The sequence below is a fragment of the Pogona vitticeps genome, chromosome 14, assembly GCF_051106095.1.
Source record: "Pogona vitticeps strain Pit_001003342236 chromosome 14, PviZW2.1, whole genome shotgun sequence".
Classification (NCBI taxonomy): domain Eukaryota; kingdom Metazoa; phylum Chordata; class Lepidosauria; order Squamata; family Agamidae; genus Pogona; species Pogona vitticeps.
The window spans coordinates 18,974,305-18,989,052 of NC_135796.1; the positions used below are offsets into that span (position 1 = coordinate 18,974,305).

Sequence of the window (14,748 nt, forward strand, 5' to 3'; positions counted from 1 at the left end):
GGGAGGGCCGCCTCAGCGCCGAAGCCCTTTGGAAACGGGTGCTTTTCCCCCCTTCAGACCGACCACCGGCAGGGGATGCGGGTTTCTCGCCGTGGGAACTTTTTGTTCAGGCAAAGCTTCGGGCAGCCCGGCGAGGGGTGCGCGCGCGGAGCCGGGGTCCAGGCGGGGGCGGGGCTGCGTCCTTCCGTTGCTTAGGGACGCGGGCAAGGCGGGCCGCCCCGCCTGGAAGGCGCAGGTCACGTGCCGCAGGATCCGTCGTGACGTCAGGAGGGCGCGCCGCCCCTCTCTCTGTCTCCTCCTTCAGTGGCGTCCTTTCAAAACAGACAAGATGGCGGCGCTTCGGGTGTGTGGAGCGAGGGCAGCGGCGGCGGCGGCCCTCCTGAGGTCTCCCCGCGCCCCCCAGCAGGCTCCCCTGGCCGTGGGGTACCACGAGAAGGTGGGAGAGGCCTGGCCTCAAAGAAGGGGGGAGGGCGCGCGAGAAGGGCTCCAAAATCCTCCCCTTGAGGGGGGGAACTACAACACCCAGCATCCCCTGGGATAGCAATCCGTGCTGGTGGGTTGTGTGGACTACTACAGCGACCAGTATCTCTGGGGGATGCTGGGTCTTGCAGTCAAGCCAAGAAGAAGAAGAAGAAGCCTGGTTTCGCCCCTAACTGGTTTATGGCTGGGTGGGTGGATTCTGGGATTTGTAGTCCTTTTTTTTAAAAAAAAAATTCGGTTGGAAACTGAAAACGTGGGTTGCTGGGAAAGGGGATGATGGGATTCAGAGTCCATTGCCCTCCCCACCCCGAAAAGGTACCGTGTCTCTGATGGCTCGTTCTTTAAGAAGAGTTAAAGAGAGAATCCTTTTTTGTAAAAAAGGGATTATAATCCAAGAAGTCTCAGGTGGGGCTCCTCTTGTGCAACCCCTCAGGCTCTCAGCTTCTTGGCTCCTTCGCCTTACAATGCTCGATTTTATTTTTATGATCCGTCTCAGGGTTTGGTTTATTGCTACTCTTTGCTCTGGCCTTAGGAATTGTTCCCCCACCCCCAGAATAGTGCTTTTTGCTAATCAGGTGGTATCAAAGTCTACGAACTATAATAATGACAACTAATAATGTGGAATGATTGGGTGGTTGGGCTCTCTAATGCTTGAATTGTGGTTTTATGAAACATTGCAGGGGGGAGGGAAAGGGGAGCAGATGTCATTTTAGAGTTTGTGGCAGCCCACCCCCAGTTAGTCCTTTTAAGAGAGAGGTAAGTAGAAAAGGATTCTAGGCCACCCTCCCCCTTCAGTTCGGGCACTCCAGGGCTCCAGCATGATCTACCCACCAAGCCAGATACAGTAGATATCTCTCCAGTAGGTGGCACTGATGCATCATCCTAAATGAACGTCTCTGCTCTTGGGTGTCTAGAAGTGAAAGTGTGGGTCCCCGTGTCTGATGAAATTCATACACAATCCCCTTGACATCTAATGTGATCTCACAGGCCATATCCAAGAGGCTGCTTCTAAAAAGGGAACTTCCATGTAACGACCGATAGTCTTATGTTTGAGAAATGGTCTAGGCAGATGAGATACTACAAGGTCACAGCTTCTAAACTCTGATGCAGAGACTAGCTGAACTTGGTCCAGGGTGGACTTCAGCAGAATTTCCTGGCCCCTCCTGCAGTCTCTTACATGGAGGTTCCTCGTTGCCTCAGTGAACTTTGCCTGCTAGGGAGACCTGCCAAATCTTTGCCTTTGAACTTTCCCTTCCAGGTTGTCGATCATTACGAGAATCCGAGGAATGTCGGCTCTCTGGACAAGGGCGCCAAGAACGTGGGGACAGGCCTGGTGGGCGCCCCAGCCTGCGGGGACGTCATGAAGCTGCAGGTAAGTTAGTGTGAGTTTCTCGTACTGTAACTCCCAAATAATCCACCGTTTCGAAGCACGATAAACATCTCTTTGAAGTCTGCCCCTTGATAACTAACGTCCAAATGCCTGCAGGTTCAAGTGGATGAAAACGGAAAGATCATTGACGCCCGGTTTAAAACATTCGGCTGTGGGTCGGCCATTGCTTCGAGTTCCTTGGCGACCGAGTGGGTGAAGGGGAAGACGGTGAGCCAGCCTTTTTTATAGACCCTGGTCCTAACCAGAGAAACGTTGGGTTTCTTAATGTTTTGCTTTTCCATCCACTGAGGAGCTGGAATGAAATTATTCTCGAGGCCAAACATTACAGATGACTTGTTACTAGAAAATAACATTCCTTAAGTTCTGAAAACAGGATGGCCAGCTGGGGAGCTTTTCAGACATCCTGTGTTTTGAACATGGACTTGCTTTAGCTTGTGGACAGGCTTGGTTGACAAGCGTAGCTTCTCAGTCATGGGGTCATCTTCTAAAATCACATCTGTGGCACAAGTAACCGATGCAAACTTTGAATAAAGAGCTATCTACAGTGTGTAGTTCGGCCCACAGTCTTTGCAGTGTGAATTTCCTCATGGAGATATTCCTTATTTGGACCTAAGATGTAAGAGTTATTGCCAGTTCCTGGTTAAAAAAAAACAACCCAAGGGAGGCCTTGTGGGGAGCCCCAGGCACTAAATCACGGCTCTTGTCTGTTTCAGGTTGACGAAGCCTTGAAGATCAAGAACACTGACATTGCTAAAGAACTCTGCCTTCCTCCCGTCAAACTGCACTGTTCCAGTAAGTTACATTTTAATATCTGCTGTCATTTCTTAATTAGTTTTTGGTAATCTCTCTCTTTTGTCTTTTACTGGAGGGGGAGAGGAACAGTCTTAAGTCCTGAAACAATAAGTGTGAACAGACAACAAAGGAGGTGGACTTAAACCAGGCTTAAGGCCCCTCGTGCTTGTTTCTGCTGCTCGGCAGTGACTCCTCCTCCGCAGTGCCTCTGTTTCCTTAGAAACACTTTCCCAGCCTCTGTTAGAGTCTTTTTAAAAAGCCACCGAGCATTAAAAAGGGAGCAGGGGACTCTGAGGCCAGGGTGAAGAGCTTCAGTCCCAGATTCCAAATTTAGTCCTTCGGGGGGGGGGGCTCTTCTCAATAGCTGTTCCCCATGAGAGCTACGCCTTGATGGTTTCCAAGCATGAACTGAGGGTTTGTCCTTTGGCCAGACAGGTGTTTGGCGCTTCCCAGCCGGTGGGCATCCACTCAGGAGGCAGAGCCTAGAGGAGGTGCTGCCTCTGAGTGGGCGCCTGCCAGGGGAGGCAGGGCCGGGAAGCACCGCACACCTGTTCGGCCGAAGGAGGAACTGGCACGAACCGCTGGTTCTTTGCTCAGAGGCACTTTTGCGTTCAGGCGACTTTGCCTGCCTGCCTCCCTTCCCACCTTGCAACTGACGGTCTTTTCTCCTTGGCTCCTGTCCCTCTCCCAGTGCTGGCAGAAGATGCCATCAAGGCCGCCTTGGCTGATTACAAGCTGAAACAGGGGACAGGGAGTCCCGAGCCGGACAAGAAGGCAGCCAGCGCATAGAAGCCCTTCGTCCCGAATCCCCCCAAACTTCCCCTTTCCGCTCCTTCATTTAAGTGTGTGACTCCCGATGCAGCCGAGAGCCGATACATCGCCTTAGTGCATTTTGGGAAGATGCACGTCTCATACGCACAACTTCGGACGCTGTTCTAACCTCCACCACCAACTTGGCTGTTATTACAAGGTCACCTTCAGGTTTTTCGGCCATGGTCTTTTCTCTGTTCCTTGTTTGTGTAAAGGGGGGGGAAGCTGTCTCATGATTTTAGCATGAGGATTTCTCTGTAATCTGCGGCCTATTCATTTCACGCCTCCAGCCTGCATATTTGGGGAAGGGGTTCCAAATGTTTGCCAGGAGCGGCACCCGCCGCCGTTCAACAGAAGGTCTTTCAGTTTTAAAGAAGAGGTGGGGATGTGTTGTTGTTTAAATCACATCCCTTTCTTGGAAAATACATGGCACTTGGGAGGCAAAAGTCAGATAAAGCAAACCGGCAGCAGCCTTGATGGAGGGCTGTGTTTTCTCCCGCTGGGGCTACGAAGAGGCCAGTCTGTGCCAGAGGGGCACAATCGCCTCGCTTTAAAACACACGCCTCTCCCTCTCCTTATTTGTCTTTGTTTGGGTTTCAAGGAAAGGAAGGTGTCTTGCCAGTTCTGGACTGCGGCGTGCACAAGCTTCAGATTTATTTTATGTACAATATGTGCTCTGTAAACATATGCAAAGATAATATATGGCTTGTGGGATCCTGCATAACAGACGGTGTTTTCATTTCGCCCTCGACCTTTCCGATGTCTGTTAAGGCCGTTCCGGGAACTTGTTCCTTCCGTGGCGGGCGTGGGGTTGCCAAAGCTGGCCGAGAGGCGGCCCAACACGGATGTTTGTAGGTGGCGTAGAGGGAGAGGGGGGTTTCGAGGGCCTGCATGGCTCCCACACGCTGCAGTCGAGCCTTAGATTTCTCGCTGACACAACGGGGGGGTGGGGGGGTGGCCAAAGTCTGCCATCCTGGGCAAGCAGGCAGCTGCCTGTGTATCTGAGCCCTGAACGGACCAGCTTGTGGACATAAATCAGCCCCAGGAGCAAACCCCACACGGTGGGGAACACCACGCTGCGCTCCCTCTGGGCTGAGGGCGAAACGCTTTCGTCTGTGTTGGGAGACATGCCAGTATTTTTGCCCTCCTGCCCGAGCGCCAGCTGCTCTCCCCACAAGGCCCGTGGGGCGCTTGGAATAATGTACGGGCAGCTCACATTTCCAACCGAAATGGTCACGCTTGACGACTGGCAGCTGCACTGTCTAAAGCCTCGCCCGTTGCAAAGCCCTTCCTGTCGCCAAGAGGGTTTCTTCTCTCCCCCCCCCCGAAACTCCTGCCTCCGCCGAACCCAAGAGGCTGAGCACTCTTGAGAAATAAATAAATCTGCATGATTTAGATTTGCAAAGAGTTCCGGTTCTTGTTGAAGGAGGAGACCTGGGTGGGGCCGCCCAGGCAGCGACTGAGAGGAGAAGCTGCGACCCCTGTTTAGTCTTATGGCAGAGGACGAGGGAGAACCCTGGCAAATCGCCCTGTGGTACCTTGAAGGTGGCATCTGATGAAGACAGCCTGCCACCCCAAGGACGGCCGTGCCCCGGCAAAAGGGGCCTTCCGTGGCAGGCTGTCTCTGAAGGTGATGACGTGGCTCTCTCTTCCAGTCAAAAAAGGCCATCTTCACACTGCCCAGAGTTCAGGCTGCAGAACTCCCTGCCCCAAGATGTAGTGATGGTGGCCCACTTTGGATAAATTTGGGGAGGTTGGATTCATTTGACAGGTATAAATCGGGATGGCTGTACAACAAGAATGGGCAACACGCACGGCACACCTCTTAAGATCTGTGAAAAAAAAGATGGGGTCCTTTTGTGGGCTGGTTTTGAGCCCCTTCTCTCCAAATTCCTGAGGCCCCTCTGAACCCCCCTCTGTTTTGGGTGGCGCTGTGACGTTCGCAGTCAATCAAACCGCACCCCAGCCGCTGTTGCTCTCGCCCCTGCCTCCCCGAATCTGTCGGTTGCGACCTTGGGAGGGAGCCCGTTGTGTCTTCTGTTGACACGTTTCCAAGTCCAGAGCACCGCTGGTCTTTGCATGGCCGAGGACCTTGAAAACGAGGAGGGAGAAAAGACCACGGAGAGTGGCCCAGGGGCTGGCTCAGCCCACGGGGTGGCCTTGGTTTGGCTGGAAAGAAACCCGTACCCACCCCGTGGCTTATACTTGCCCACCCGGCTGGTCCCAGAGGTGTGGGGACAAAAGGAGGGGGGGGACCAGCTTCAAGAAGGGTCTGCTCTCCCTTGGTGGGAAATGCTCTGGGGACGCAAAAAAGGCAGACACACGGAGTGCCCTTGAATTTCAGGGAGGGAGGGAAGCAGGGGTCTACCCTGGGGAGATTCCCTTTCAAATTGAGCACATATCTCCTTTTTCCGCTCAAAAAAACCCACCCTATTGCCAAGCCCTTTTTAAAAAAACATGTATCCACTGAAACTTGACTATTTAAAAGAAAACCCTACATTGGTTCATGTTAGAGGATCGAGTCCTCCGTACACAGCCCTGCTCCCTCGCTTTACTGGGATTTTTTCCCCTGGACGGTTTCCTCTTTCCGGCCCTGATCCATCACTCCGATCTCTGCCCCCGCTTGCAAAGTGGAAAGGGAGTGTTCGAGACAGAACGTGGAACAATGACTTTGGGGGGGGGGGCAGGGTCTGTGCGTGTGTGTGATGACTGGCTGGTGCATTTGTGCAAGAAAGCTGCTTCTCCGAGCGGAGGGTGGGTGCAGAAAACCCCCCAGTCCCAAAATCCCAGGGAAAACCAACGGGGTTAGGGAAAAAGTAATTCATCAGGAGGAGGAGGGCCTCTCGGCTTTTTGCCTCTCCGGCCCAGCTATGCCGGCTATTTCCTCTTTTCATCCCAGGAGGGAAAAGGATTTCACAACCCGGCTTTCCACCTCTTCCCTCCCCCCCCCCCCAGTAACTCCAGGCCAAGGAGGACTTGGACATGGTCGAAGGGGGGGAGGGGCTCCCCTGAGGATGCAATTTAGGAAACTGGCGGGAGGGAAATCCCTGGTCAGTCTTGAGTTACCCACCACCAAAGTCGGCTGCAGAAATGATCGTGGGTGCAAGAAAGCAGGACCGTTACTCATTCCCACAAATTTTCACAAACCGTTCCAGGATTCCTTCTCACAGACCAGACAGAGGGTTGAATATCCATCCAGATCTTTAAAACATGACTTTTTAATTTCTTTTTGCCTGCGATGGCTTCGGAAGTTGTATTCCAGAAAAGTCCCTTTTCCAAGCTACTCTAGTCTAGTCAAGAAGTGAAACTTAAGCCAAAAATGGGTTGGGTGTGTTTTCCCCCCCCTCCCCTTGCATCCTTTCCAGCAAATCTGTCTTGGTGACTCTGAAGAAAGGAGCTCTTTTCGGTGGAAATAAACCTGCCCTGCATCCAATATTGAATATTGACGGACTCACAAGGCCTGGGTTCGAATCCCTGCCCAGCCAGAGCAAGTCATGGGGTGGCGGAAATGGTAGAACTATGCCTTAAATATCTCCCTTGTCTTGAAAGCCCTATTAGGTAAGAGTTGTTCTCAGCCATCTCCGACTTGACAGCTTGTACCCAAACCTACCTTAAGATAAACCTACCTTGCGGGGTTGACATGCCATAGGGAGGCTAACTTTTTCACCTGTACCCGTTCCTGCATAGCCACTTAACACCCATACCTGAAATTCATGAAATAAAACATGCACCTGCATAGGAAATAAAAATACATATTTATTAGTAATTGTACAATGAACGGGGAACTGAGAAAGACAAGAACAGTCCATGCTGCAATTTTAATTTTTAAAAACTGGGCTCACTGCAGAATTGATTGTTCGATTTTATGCTCTTTTTTTCTCCCTGCTTCATGTTCTCAGCTGTTTTGCAAGGGTTGCCCTGGAGCTGAAAACGGTTTTGGGGGAACAGACCAATAACTTCCATGGAAGAGTCCAAATTAAATGGCTTTCATTTAACTTTGGGGGAGGGTGTCACCTTGCAAAACAGAACACATATTGTTTGCCCCATGGAAGCACCTCCTGCCCCACCCCATAGATGAAATAGCGTTGGGGGGGGGAGTTAATGCTATCCTCAGAAACAGCCAAATCACAAAAGTATTAGATGAGGAAAATTAAACACACAGCTCATGCGACAATCATGCCGGCGATGCTGGGAGTTGTTGTCGGATCCGTGGAAAATGCCAAACGAGAAAAAAGATATGTCGTTATTATCTGCCCAGAAAATCTGTGTTTAAGGGAGAAGGAAACCACAGTCATAAATACCAGCAGAACCTTTAACGAAGAAGCGCACCAAAAGGACAACCGATTCTCTGCCGGCGCACACCCACTTTTCAACTCCACTTCAACTTCTTCAAGGCTTGTCATGTAAAAGGTATAAAATGGACTCGATCCAGCTATCATGCTTATAAAAAGGACCCCGCTTTGTCCCAAAAGAGGGGACAGGCTAAAATTTCCATCTCTAAAGTCCTTCGATAAACTAGTACCAAAAATGATTTTTTTAAAAGAAAAGCTATCTCATGAAAAGAAAATCTCTGTCCAAGAAACATTGGCAACAAACAGGCAAGGGAGATGTGTCAGCATTGCAAATATAAGTGTCTCGCATGTATTATAAATCCAAGGGGGGAAGAATTAAGGTTGATTAATAAAGGTTGAAATTAAGGCTGATTGTGGGTTGATTGAGGCTGTTCAGGTTTCAAGAAATGCAAAAGGCTAATTTAGAGGGATTTCCACTCGTGATTGTCTTGAGGTCTTTTACACACACACACTCTTTTGGAATCATATAAATGCCTGGGTATTCCTGCATCTTTAAGTGTGCCTGTGACGTGTATAAAATATCCCAAGATTAAGGCACATTTTCCTTAGGATTGTTCATATACTTGGAAGCGCTGAAATGTTTCCCGGTGATCCTAAGCCTTTGGGATTATTTGAAGATTTAAAGCTGGGATCTGTCAGGGACTTTCTCCCCTCCTTCCCCCAGCATTTGAAGGCAGGTTCAAATTTGCACGGAAGATCCATCTTCGCATGTAGAGGATGTTGACCTGTTTTCCCTCTAGGAACGTAGCTCCTTCAAAGCTCCACGCCAGAGCAATCAGATTTGCAAATGAAGCCTGGGCTTGCCATCAGAGGGCCAATCACAAAACATTCACCAGAGGCAGAGGGGAGGAAAACATAAGTAGATGTGTTTTCTTGATGTGCCCACGAGATCATCTCGTGTGACCCGAACTCACTGGTGTCAGCAGTGGGATTTGTTATCAAACTGGGCTGGCCTACATAGAGAGTTTGTTGTGTATCACGTGAGTGGGGTTTAAAGCTTAATGTTGTGCAGATGTCAAGGCGTGGTCAAAGTGGCCATTGTTTGGTCTTCTGATAGGGTCACCCACTGAGTTTTCAGAATTGGGGCCGGAGGAAGAAAATGCGAAGCCAACAAATGACCTTCCCAGATCTTCCTTGGCTTCGAATGGAATGGCGTCCCAGCCCTTGTCTAGAGGTTACGAATAAACTATCCCAGCTCTAGAAGGATGATGAAGTCATTAGAATACAGCCTGCGACACGAGCCTTGGAAGGAAACGGTTTGCCACAGATGATGCCATTCAATATGGGGCTGGGTTTCTCCGTAAGAGTCCCCTCAGCTGATGAGATTGCCCTCCATCTCACCCTGGACTCTAAAGGAGTATCTGGTGGAACCACGTGACGTGTCCGTGGTGGGAAAGGCCCTGAAAGTAAGACCACGGCAGGCGGCTTTCTAAGGAGGCTTCTTGACCTCAAGAGGTGGGCAGGTTGTGGGGTTGTTGATGCCCGAAAACGGACCTTCTTGTGTCCCAACACTCCGTTTTTGTGGAGTCCATCACAGGTTCGACCTCCAGTGGAGGGCAAAGGTCAACCCCAGCTCAAGGCTGAGCTTCCTGGGAACCCTCCGGAGGTGGAGGGGCACCTGTCTCTCCTTCCTCGGGGTCAGGGGCTGGCGTTGGGGATGCCTCGGACACGGGCTTTTCCACAGAGTCCTCTGTAGGGGGGATCTTCGTCTCCTCCGCCTGCGGTCCATCCGCGCTGGATGAACAGCCGTCTCCTCCTCCTCTGACCTCCCCGTCCACTGAGTCGGGGGAAGCGGAGGCCTCTGTCTCCGGCACAGCCACTTCCCGGATGCCACCTTGCTCTTTCGGAGCCCCTTTCTCTTCTTCTTCCCCTTGCTCTTTGCTCTTCACTCCCTCCGCCAGTTCTTGGGCAGGCCCGTCCTGGGCGATTCTCACACTCTCCCCGTTGGCCGTGACGGCTTTGGCCGGGGACTTGAGGTTCTGAGCGGCCGCCAAGATGTCGGCCTGCAGCTGCTTGGAGGAATCCACCGGCTCTTCTTGACGGCAGTCTGCAGGCTTTTCGGGGACCTCGTGGAAGGCTTTCGCCCCGCCGGACTTGTCGTTCTCGTCCACATACTTCTTCTTCGGGAAGGATGACGGGTAGTAGGCTGACGCCTTGTGCTTCTGCTGGAGGATGACGGCGGCGCAGATGATGAAGAGGAAGATGAAGACCAAGGAGCCCACCACGATGATCAGGAGCATGTAGGTCTGGAAGAAGTCGACGATTCCGTCCAGCAAGGTGAGGGAGGTTGACGTGCCGTTCACGGAGGTCCCCTCGAGGTCCTCCACGGAGGTGGGATCCAGACCCGACGCGGGGCTCACCGGGGGCGTGACAGAGGAAGCCCCCTCGCCGTCGCCGCTCCCCCCATTGTCTTCCAGGGCCGGTTTCAGGATGGACACTGAGGCAGACGTTTTGATCAAGATGACGACAACCAGGAAGAGACTCATCTTGGTGGCCATTTTACCAGTCAGAGGCATCCGGGACTCTCTGGAAGAAACTAATCACAAACAGGGCCCAAGGGAGCTATTATTCTTAAATCTGCAGCCCACGCCATGTGCTAAATCATATGCTCTGAGCTACACCCCCCCCCATTTTAGCAAACGAAGCGCTCTGTGCATGTTCAGAGTCCCCCTTGCCTGTTCTGGATTCCCATACTTCATGCCCGGTGTGCAAAGCATGCAGTCCCAAAGGGATGTTTTGGGAAGCATCCACCACCTAAGTTTGCAGCAACGATCTATAGAAAAATTAACTAATTATGGATGCTCGTAAAACGGACGCTGATCATGAAGAGTGGGGGTTTCAGGCTCAGGGGGAGGCTGGGTTCAAAAGCCCCACAATCTTGCCTCGGTTCCTGCACAAGTCACAGGTCCTCTCCGGCTCTCCCCCAGAGCTGTGGAGCTATACACCTTTTGGGACTACATCACCCATCCTCCTGCCAAAGAGTATGGCCCTTGGGGGGGATTGTGGGATTTGTATTCTGAAAAAAAAAATCAACACACGCCCAAGCTTTGGCCTAGAAGAGGTTTCGTTCTGCAAAAATCACTGGATGATTGGAATTAATTCGTTTCTCAGGATGCAAAACTGGAGACTGCTGGGCTGGGGCTGATTTCAGTCAAGCTCTGAGCGGCTGTCTGGAACGGAGGAGGCTTAAACGCCCAGATCCTGCCTTGCACCCACTTGGGCTTGGCTGGCGGTTAAATTCCTGAGATTTGAGGTTTACAATGGAAACGGTTACGCAGGGAAGCCCGGCTGATCCCACGCAGTGGTTTACTTGAGCCGCCGTTGGGACTGTCAGAGAGATCTGAACACAGTTTGAAACAACACTGCTCTCTCCCCCCCCCCTTCCCCAGCCACCTCCTGCTTTTAAATTTGGGAAACTTTTAAAAGGCCTCTCAACAACCGAAGCCTTACAGCGAGGAACGGACACTCTGCACATGGGCAGAGGCTAACACCGCTCCTCCCTGGGTTTCCCTCCTGAATCGGACTCTGCTCTAACTCCTCCTCCACAGCCTTTTTCCCAAACCAGGCACTCCCCAGGGGAAGGGGGCGTCCTGGAGACAAGCTGTCCCCATTTCTGTCCAAAAATCCCCCCCCCCTATTTGATGGCTTCCTGCAGAACTGCAAACTCAGACCCAGGGAGCGGTTTGACCATCTGGATTTTCCTGCGGCCAGAACAGCCGGAGAGCAACTCTGCTGAATCAGACTCTCGTATAAGCCCAGCATCCTGTTCCAGGCAGGAGGCGGCCACGATCTTTCTGGGAAACCCATAAGGAGGGCATGAAAGCAGCTCTCCCTCCTTCACGCATGCCCAGGCGCTCGGCTCAAGCATCTGGCATGCAAGGGCGATGTGTCGTCTCCCCCCTCCCAGCATCTAACCGAAATTAAAAACACCAAGCCTCCTCTGATACAAACTCATATGAGCCTTTGAAGTCTATATATGGATGCTCGTTCTTGACGAGAGAAGAGGGTTTTGGACGTCTTCTAGTGGTGAAGAAACATCTGGAAACATTCCACCCATGGGATATTTTTAGGGGAGAAAAATGTTTTTTGAGCTACGATCCGCTCTCCCGACCCCCAAGGGCCATTTAGCTCCTGGTCGTCCCAAAGAGGGCCCCGATCTGCACTTGAGGGGATGAAGGGTTGAAGCAGACGCTCAGAACGAAAGGGAGGCCGTTGGAAAATAGAAATCCACATTTTCTTATGCGCCGTCCTTTCCCAGCCCCTTCTCCTAACCCAAACTCTGTAGCCTCCCAGAGGTTGGAACTAAAGCTGCGGGAGAATACATCTCTCAACTCCCACATGATTTCTCTTCCTTAAGAATTTGCTCCCTGGGGGGAAAAAACTGCCTGGATAGACCAGCTGAGAGATGCTGGAAGCCCTCAGAAACGTCTCCAGGCTCTGCAGGGGCCAGAAACCCTCCCAATTCAAGATCTCGTCTCTGTGAAGGCCACTCAAATGTTGTTGCATTGAAACCTTTCCCCTCCTTGTTTCTTCCCAGCCTCTGGTCTACAGAGGTAGACTGCAAAGGGACATGGAGGTTCCATCTCATACTGATAGCTGCCCCTTCTCTCCCTCTCCGCTCCTGATTAGAGCCTGAAATTTACAGAGCAAGAATCTGATACAGTACTTATTTCTGCCAGCCTAGAACAGACCCTTGGGTGGGGAAATTACTTTTTTTAAACTACCTTTCCCAGAATCCCTCGGGGCTTCTACTGCCAGTGGCCACGGTGGCGGGGGGCGGGTGAGTGTTATTCTGCCAGTCCAAAAAAGGAGCATTTCCAAGGTCGGGCCAGGAATGCAAGGGTGGCTTTGCTTTCGTGGAACTGCAGACGGGGTTTTTTTTATGGCGCCGTTTTATGGAAAGGGGGCCCTTGGTCGCCCTGTGCACCCTTTGCCAGAAAACAGTCCAGACCCAGTCAACGAAACCGCCCGCACCCCTGCAAGGCCCACCACCAGTGACTATTTTGGTCGGGAGCAAATTCTTCAGACTTACAGACCCCGCCGGCCTCCTTCTTTCCCCTTCCCGAGAGGCACCGCAGATTCCCCTTAAATCCGTTGTGATTTTTTTTAAAAAGCTCTGTAATATGAGAATTGCTGCCCCCTTTTCCTCCAGCCAGGAGCGGATCTGCTGGCAATTAAACCCCCAACTCAGGCCCTTGGGCTCCGCGCAAAACGTCCCAGAGAACCAGCTGCAAAACCTGGAGGCCGGGCAGCCTTTAATTCCGTTTTTGTTTTAATTGGACAGGGGGTCGGACATCACGTGCGCAGCCGCTTGGACACACAGGCCAAAGGGCCACCCCGTGGAACAGGTTCGGGAAACAGGAGAGCCAATACATTCGGTCGGTGGCACTATATCTCGGCCCCAGAGCATGTACAGAGTGCCACTCCCTTCGCTCTGACTGGCTGTGTTGCTTGAGTGAAACGCACTCTGCACATGCTTGGTTCACTCAGGCTAAATGGAGGAAAGGCCTAAGGGCCTCACAGCCCCCCCCCCAAAAAAAGGGGACGGGCAGAGGCTGCCCGCACAGCTGTGGCTCCTGCCTGCATCTCTGTGTGGGGGTTGCATTGCACCCGAAAATAATTCAAGGGATGCTTTTTTTAAAAAAAAAACTCCTCTGAGGCAGACCAGCGGCCGAAAGAAGCCACGGGTGGATCGAGCTGCCCCAGAATCTGTTTCCAGCTCCGAAATTCAAGCCTGGGTGTGAACAGGGCAGCAGCACCTCTGAGCATAAGCAGAGCGCACGGTCCCTGTTGCCACCGTGTGCCACATCTGGAATCCAGGGACGGAGGGAAGCGAAGCCTGGAGCCCAAATTCCAAGGGGCCCAAAAGAATCCAGTAACTTTTCCAAGTAACTTTTCTTCCTTGGGGAAAAATTCACAGCCCAAGGAAAGACTTGCCCTCTAGCCTGTGCGCAGCCGTCAGAGAGAGAGAGAGAGGATGATGCTTGAAAGCCATCTTCCTCTTCCTCCTTAAGGCCCGGGGGCCCGGGTGTGTGTGGAGAGATTCCAGGCTCTCCCAAGCCGGGCCCGGGTGGCCGAGGATGATGGGAGCGCTTGGGGTCAGGAGGGAGAAGCGCTTTTGGAGAGGGGGCGCGCGCGCGCATCAACCCTTTCCCAAGAGCGCAGGCTAGAAAAAGCAAGGCGGAGGGAAGGCGCGCGCGAGAGAAATGGAGAGAGGGAGAGATTTGGGGGATTGTTTTTTTGGAGGGGGAAGCTTTTGCTGGAGAGCCGAGAGAAATAAAGGACAGAGAGAGAGAGATAGAGAGAGAGAGAAACCCTTTGGAGTCCCGCGCTGGGCGCGGATGCTGGAGACGGTTGTTCCCCGCACAGAACTTTTCCAAGTAATGGGGAAAAGACCGCGCGGGCCCCTTTCGAGGTGGATCGAGCCCGTGCAGGGGGGGTGGGGGGGAAGAGAGAGAGTCACCGGCTCACCTGGGGAAGCGTCCAGGGGTCGGAGGGGGGTCCGGAGGGCTGAGCCCCGGCGGCAGCGGCGGCGTGGGGCTCTTTCGGCGGGACGGAGGCGCGCTCTGCGCCCCGGCCAGCCCGTTTGCGTTAAATCGGGTTGCAGAGGCGCAAAGGGAGGGGAGAGAGGAGGGGAGGGGAGAGCCCCACGCCTGGCCCGGCCCGGCCCCCTTCCCTCCTCCTCCTCCTCCTCGCCGGCCGGCCACCCACCCTCTCAGGGCCGCCCCCCTCCCCGGGTCCCCTTTGCTACGAGAGGCGGCTGCCCTCCAAGCGGCGGGGAAGGAGAGGGAGGGGGGAATCGGGCTGTGGGGCGGGCGAGGGAAGAAGGAAGGGAGAAAGTTAAGGCAGAGAAAAGAGGGAAGGGAAGGCAAGGCAAGAGAGGAGGAAAGCCCGAGGAAGAGGGAAAGGGAGGAAACTGGAAGC

General features: G+C 52.9%; 2 protein-coding genes across 2 annotated transcripts; one reads left to right on the forward strand and one right to left on the reverse strand.

Moving 5' to 3' along the window:
- The first annotated feature begins 275 nt into the window (after nucleotides 1-275).
- Nucleotides 276-4,196, forward strand: ISCU (iron-sulfur cluster assembly enzyme). Its single transcript, XM_020801907.3, has 5 exons — nucleotides 276-436; nucleotides 1,739-1,852; nucleotides 1,967-2,077; nucleotides 2,584-2,662; nucleotides 3,354-4,196. Exons 1-5 carry the CDS (start codon nucleotides 329-331, stop codon nucleotides 3,449-3,451), a joined length of 510 nt encoding a protein of 169 aa, XP_020657566.3. The 5' UTR covers nucleotides 276-328; the 3' UTR covers nucleotides 3,452-4,196.
- A 3,012-nt stretch (nucleotides 4,197-7,208) lies between these two features.
- TMEM119 (transmembrane protein 119) lies at nucleotides 7,209-14,483 on the reverse strand. The gene is made up of 2 exons (XM_020801926.3): nucleotides 14,296-14,483; nucleotides 7,209-10,350 (listed from the first exon to the last, which is right to left on the reverse strand). Exon 2 carries the CDS (start codon nucleotides 10,338-10,340, stop codon nucleotides 9,399-9,401), a length of 942 nt encoding a protein of 313 aa, XP_020657585.3. The 5' UTR covers nucleotides 10,341-10,350; nucleotides 14,296-14,483; the 3' UTR covers nucleotides 7,209-9,398.
- Between the last annotated feature and the right edge of the window lie 265 nt (nucleotides 14,484-14,748).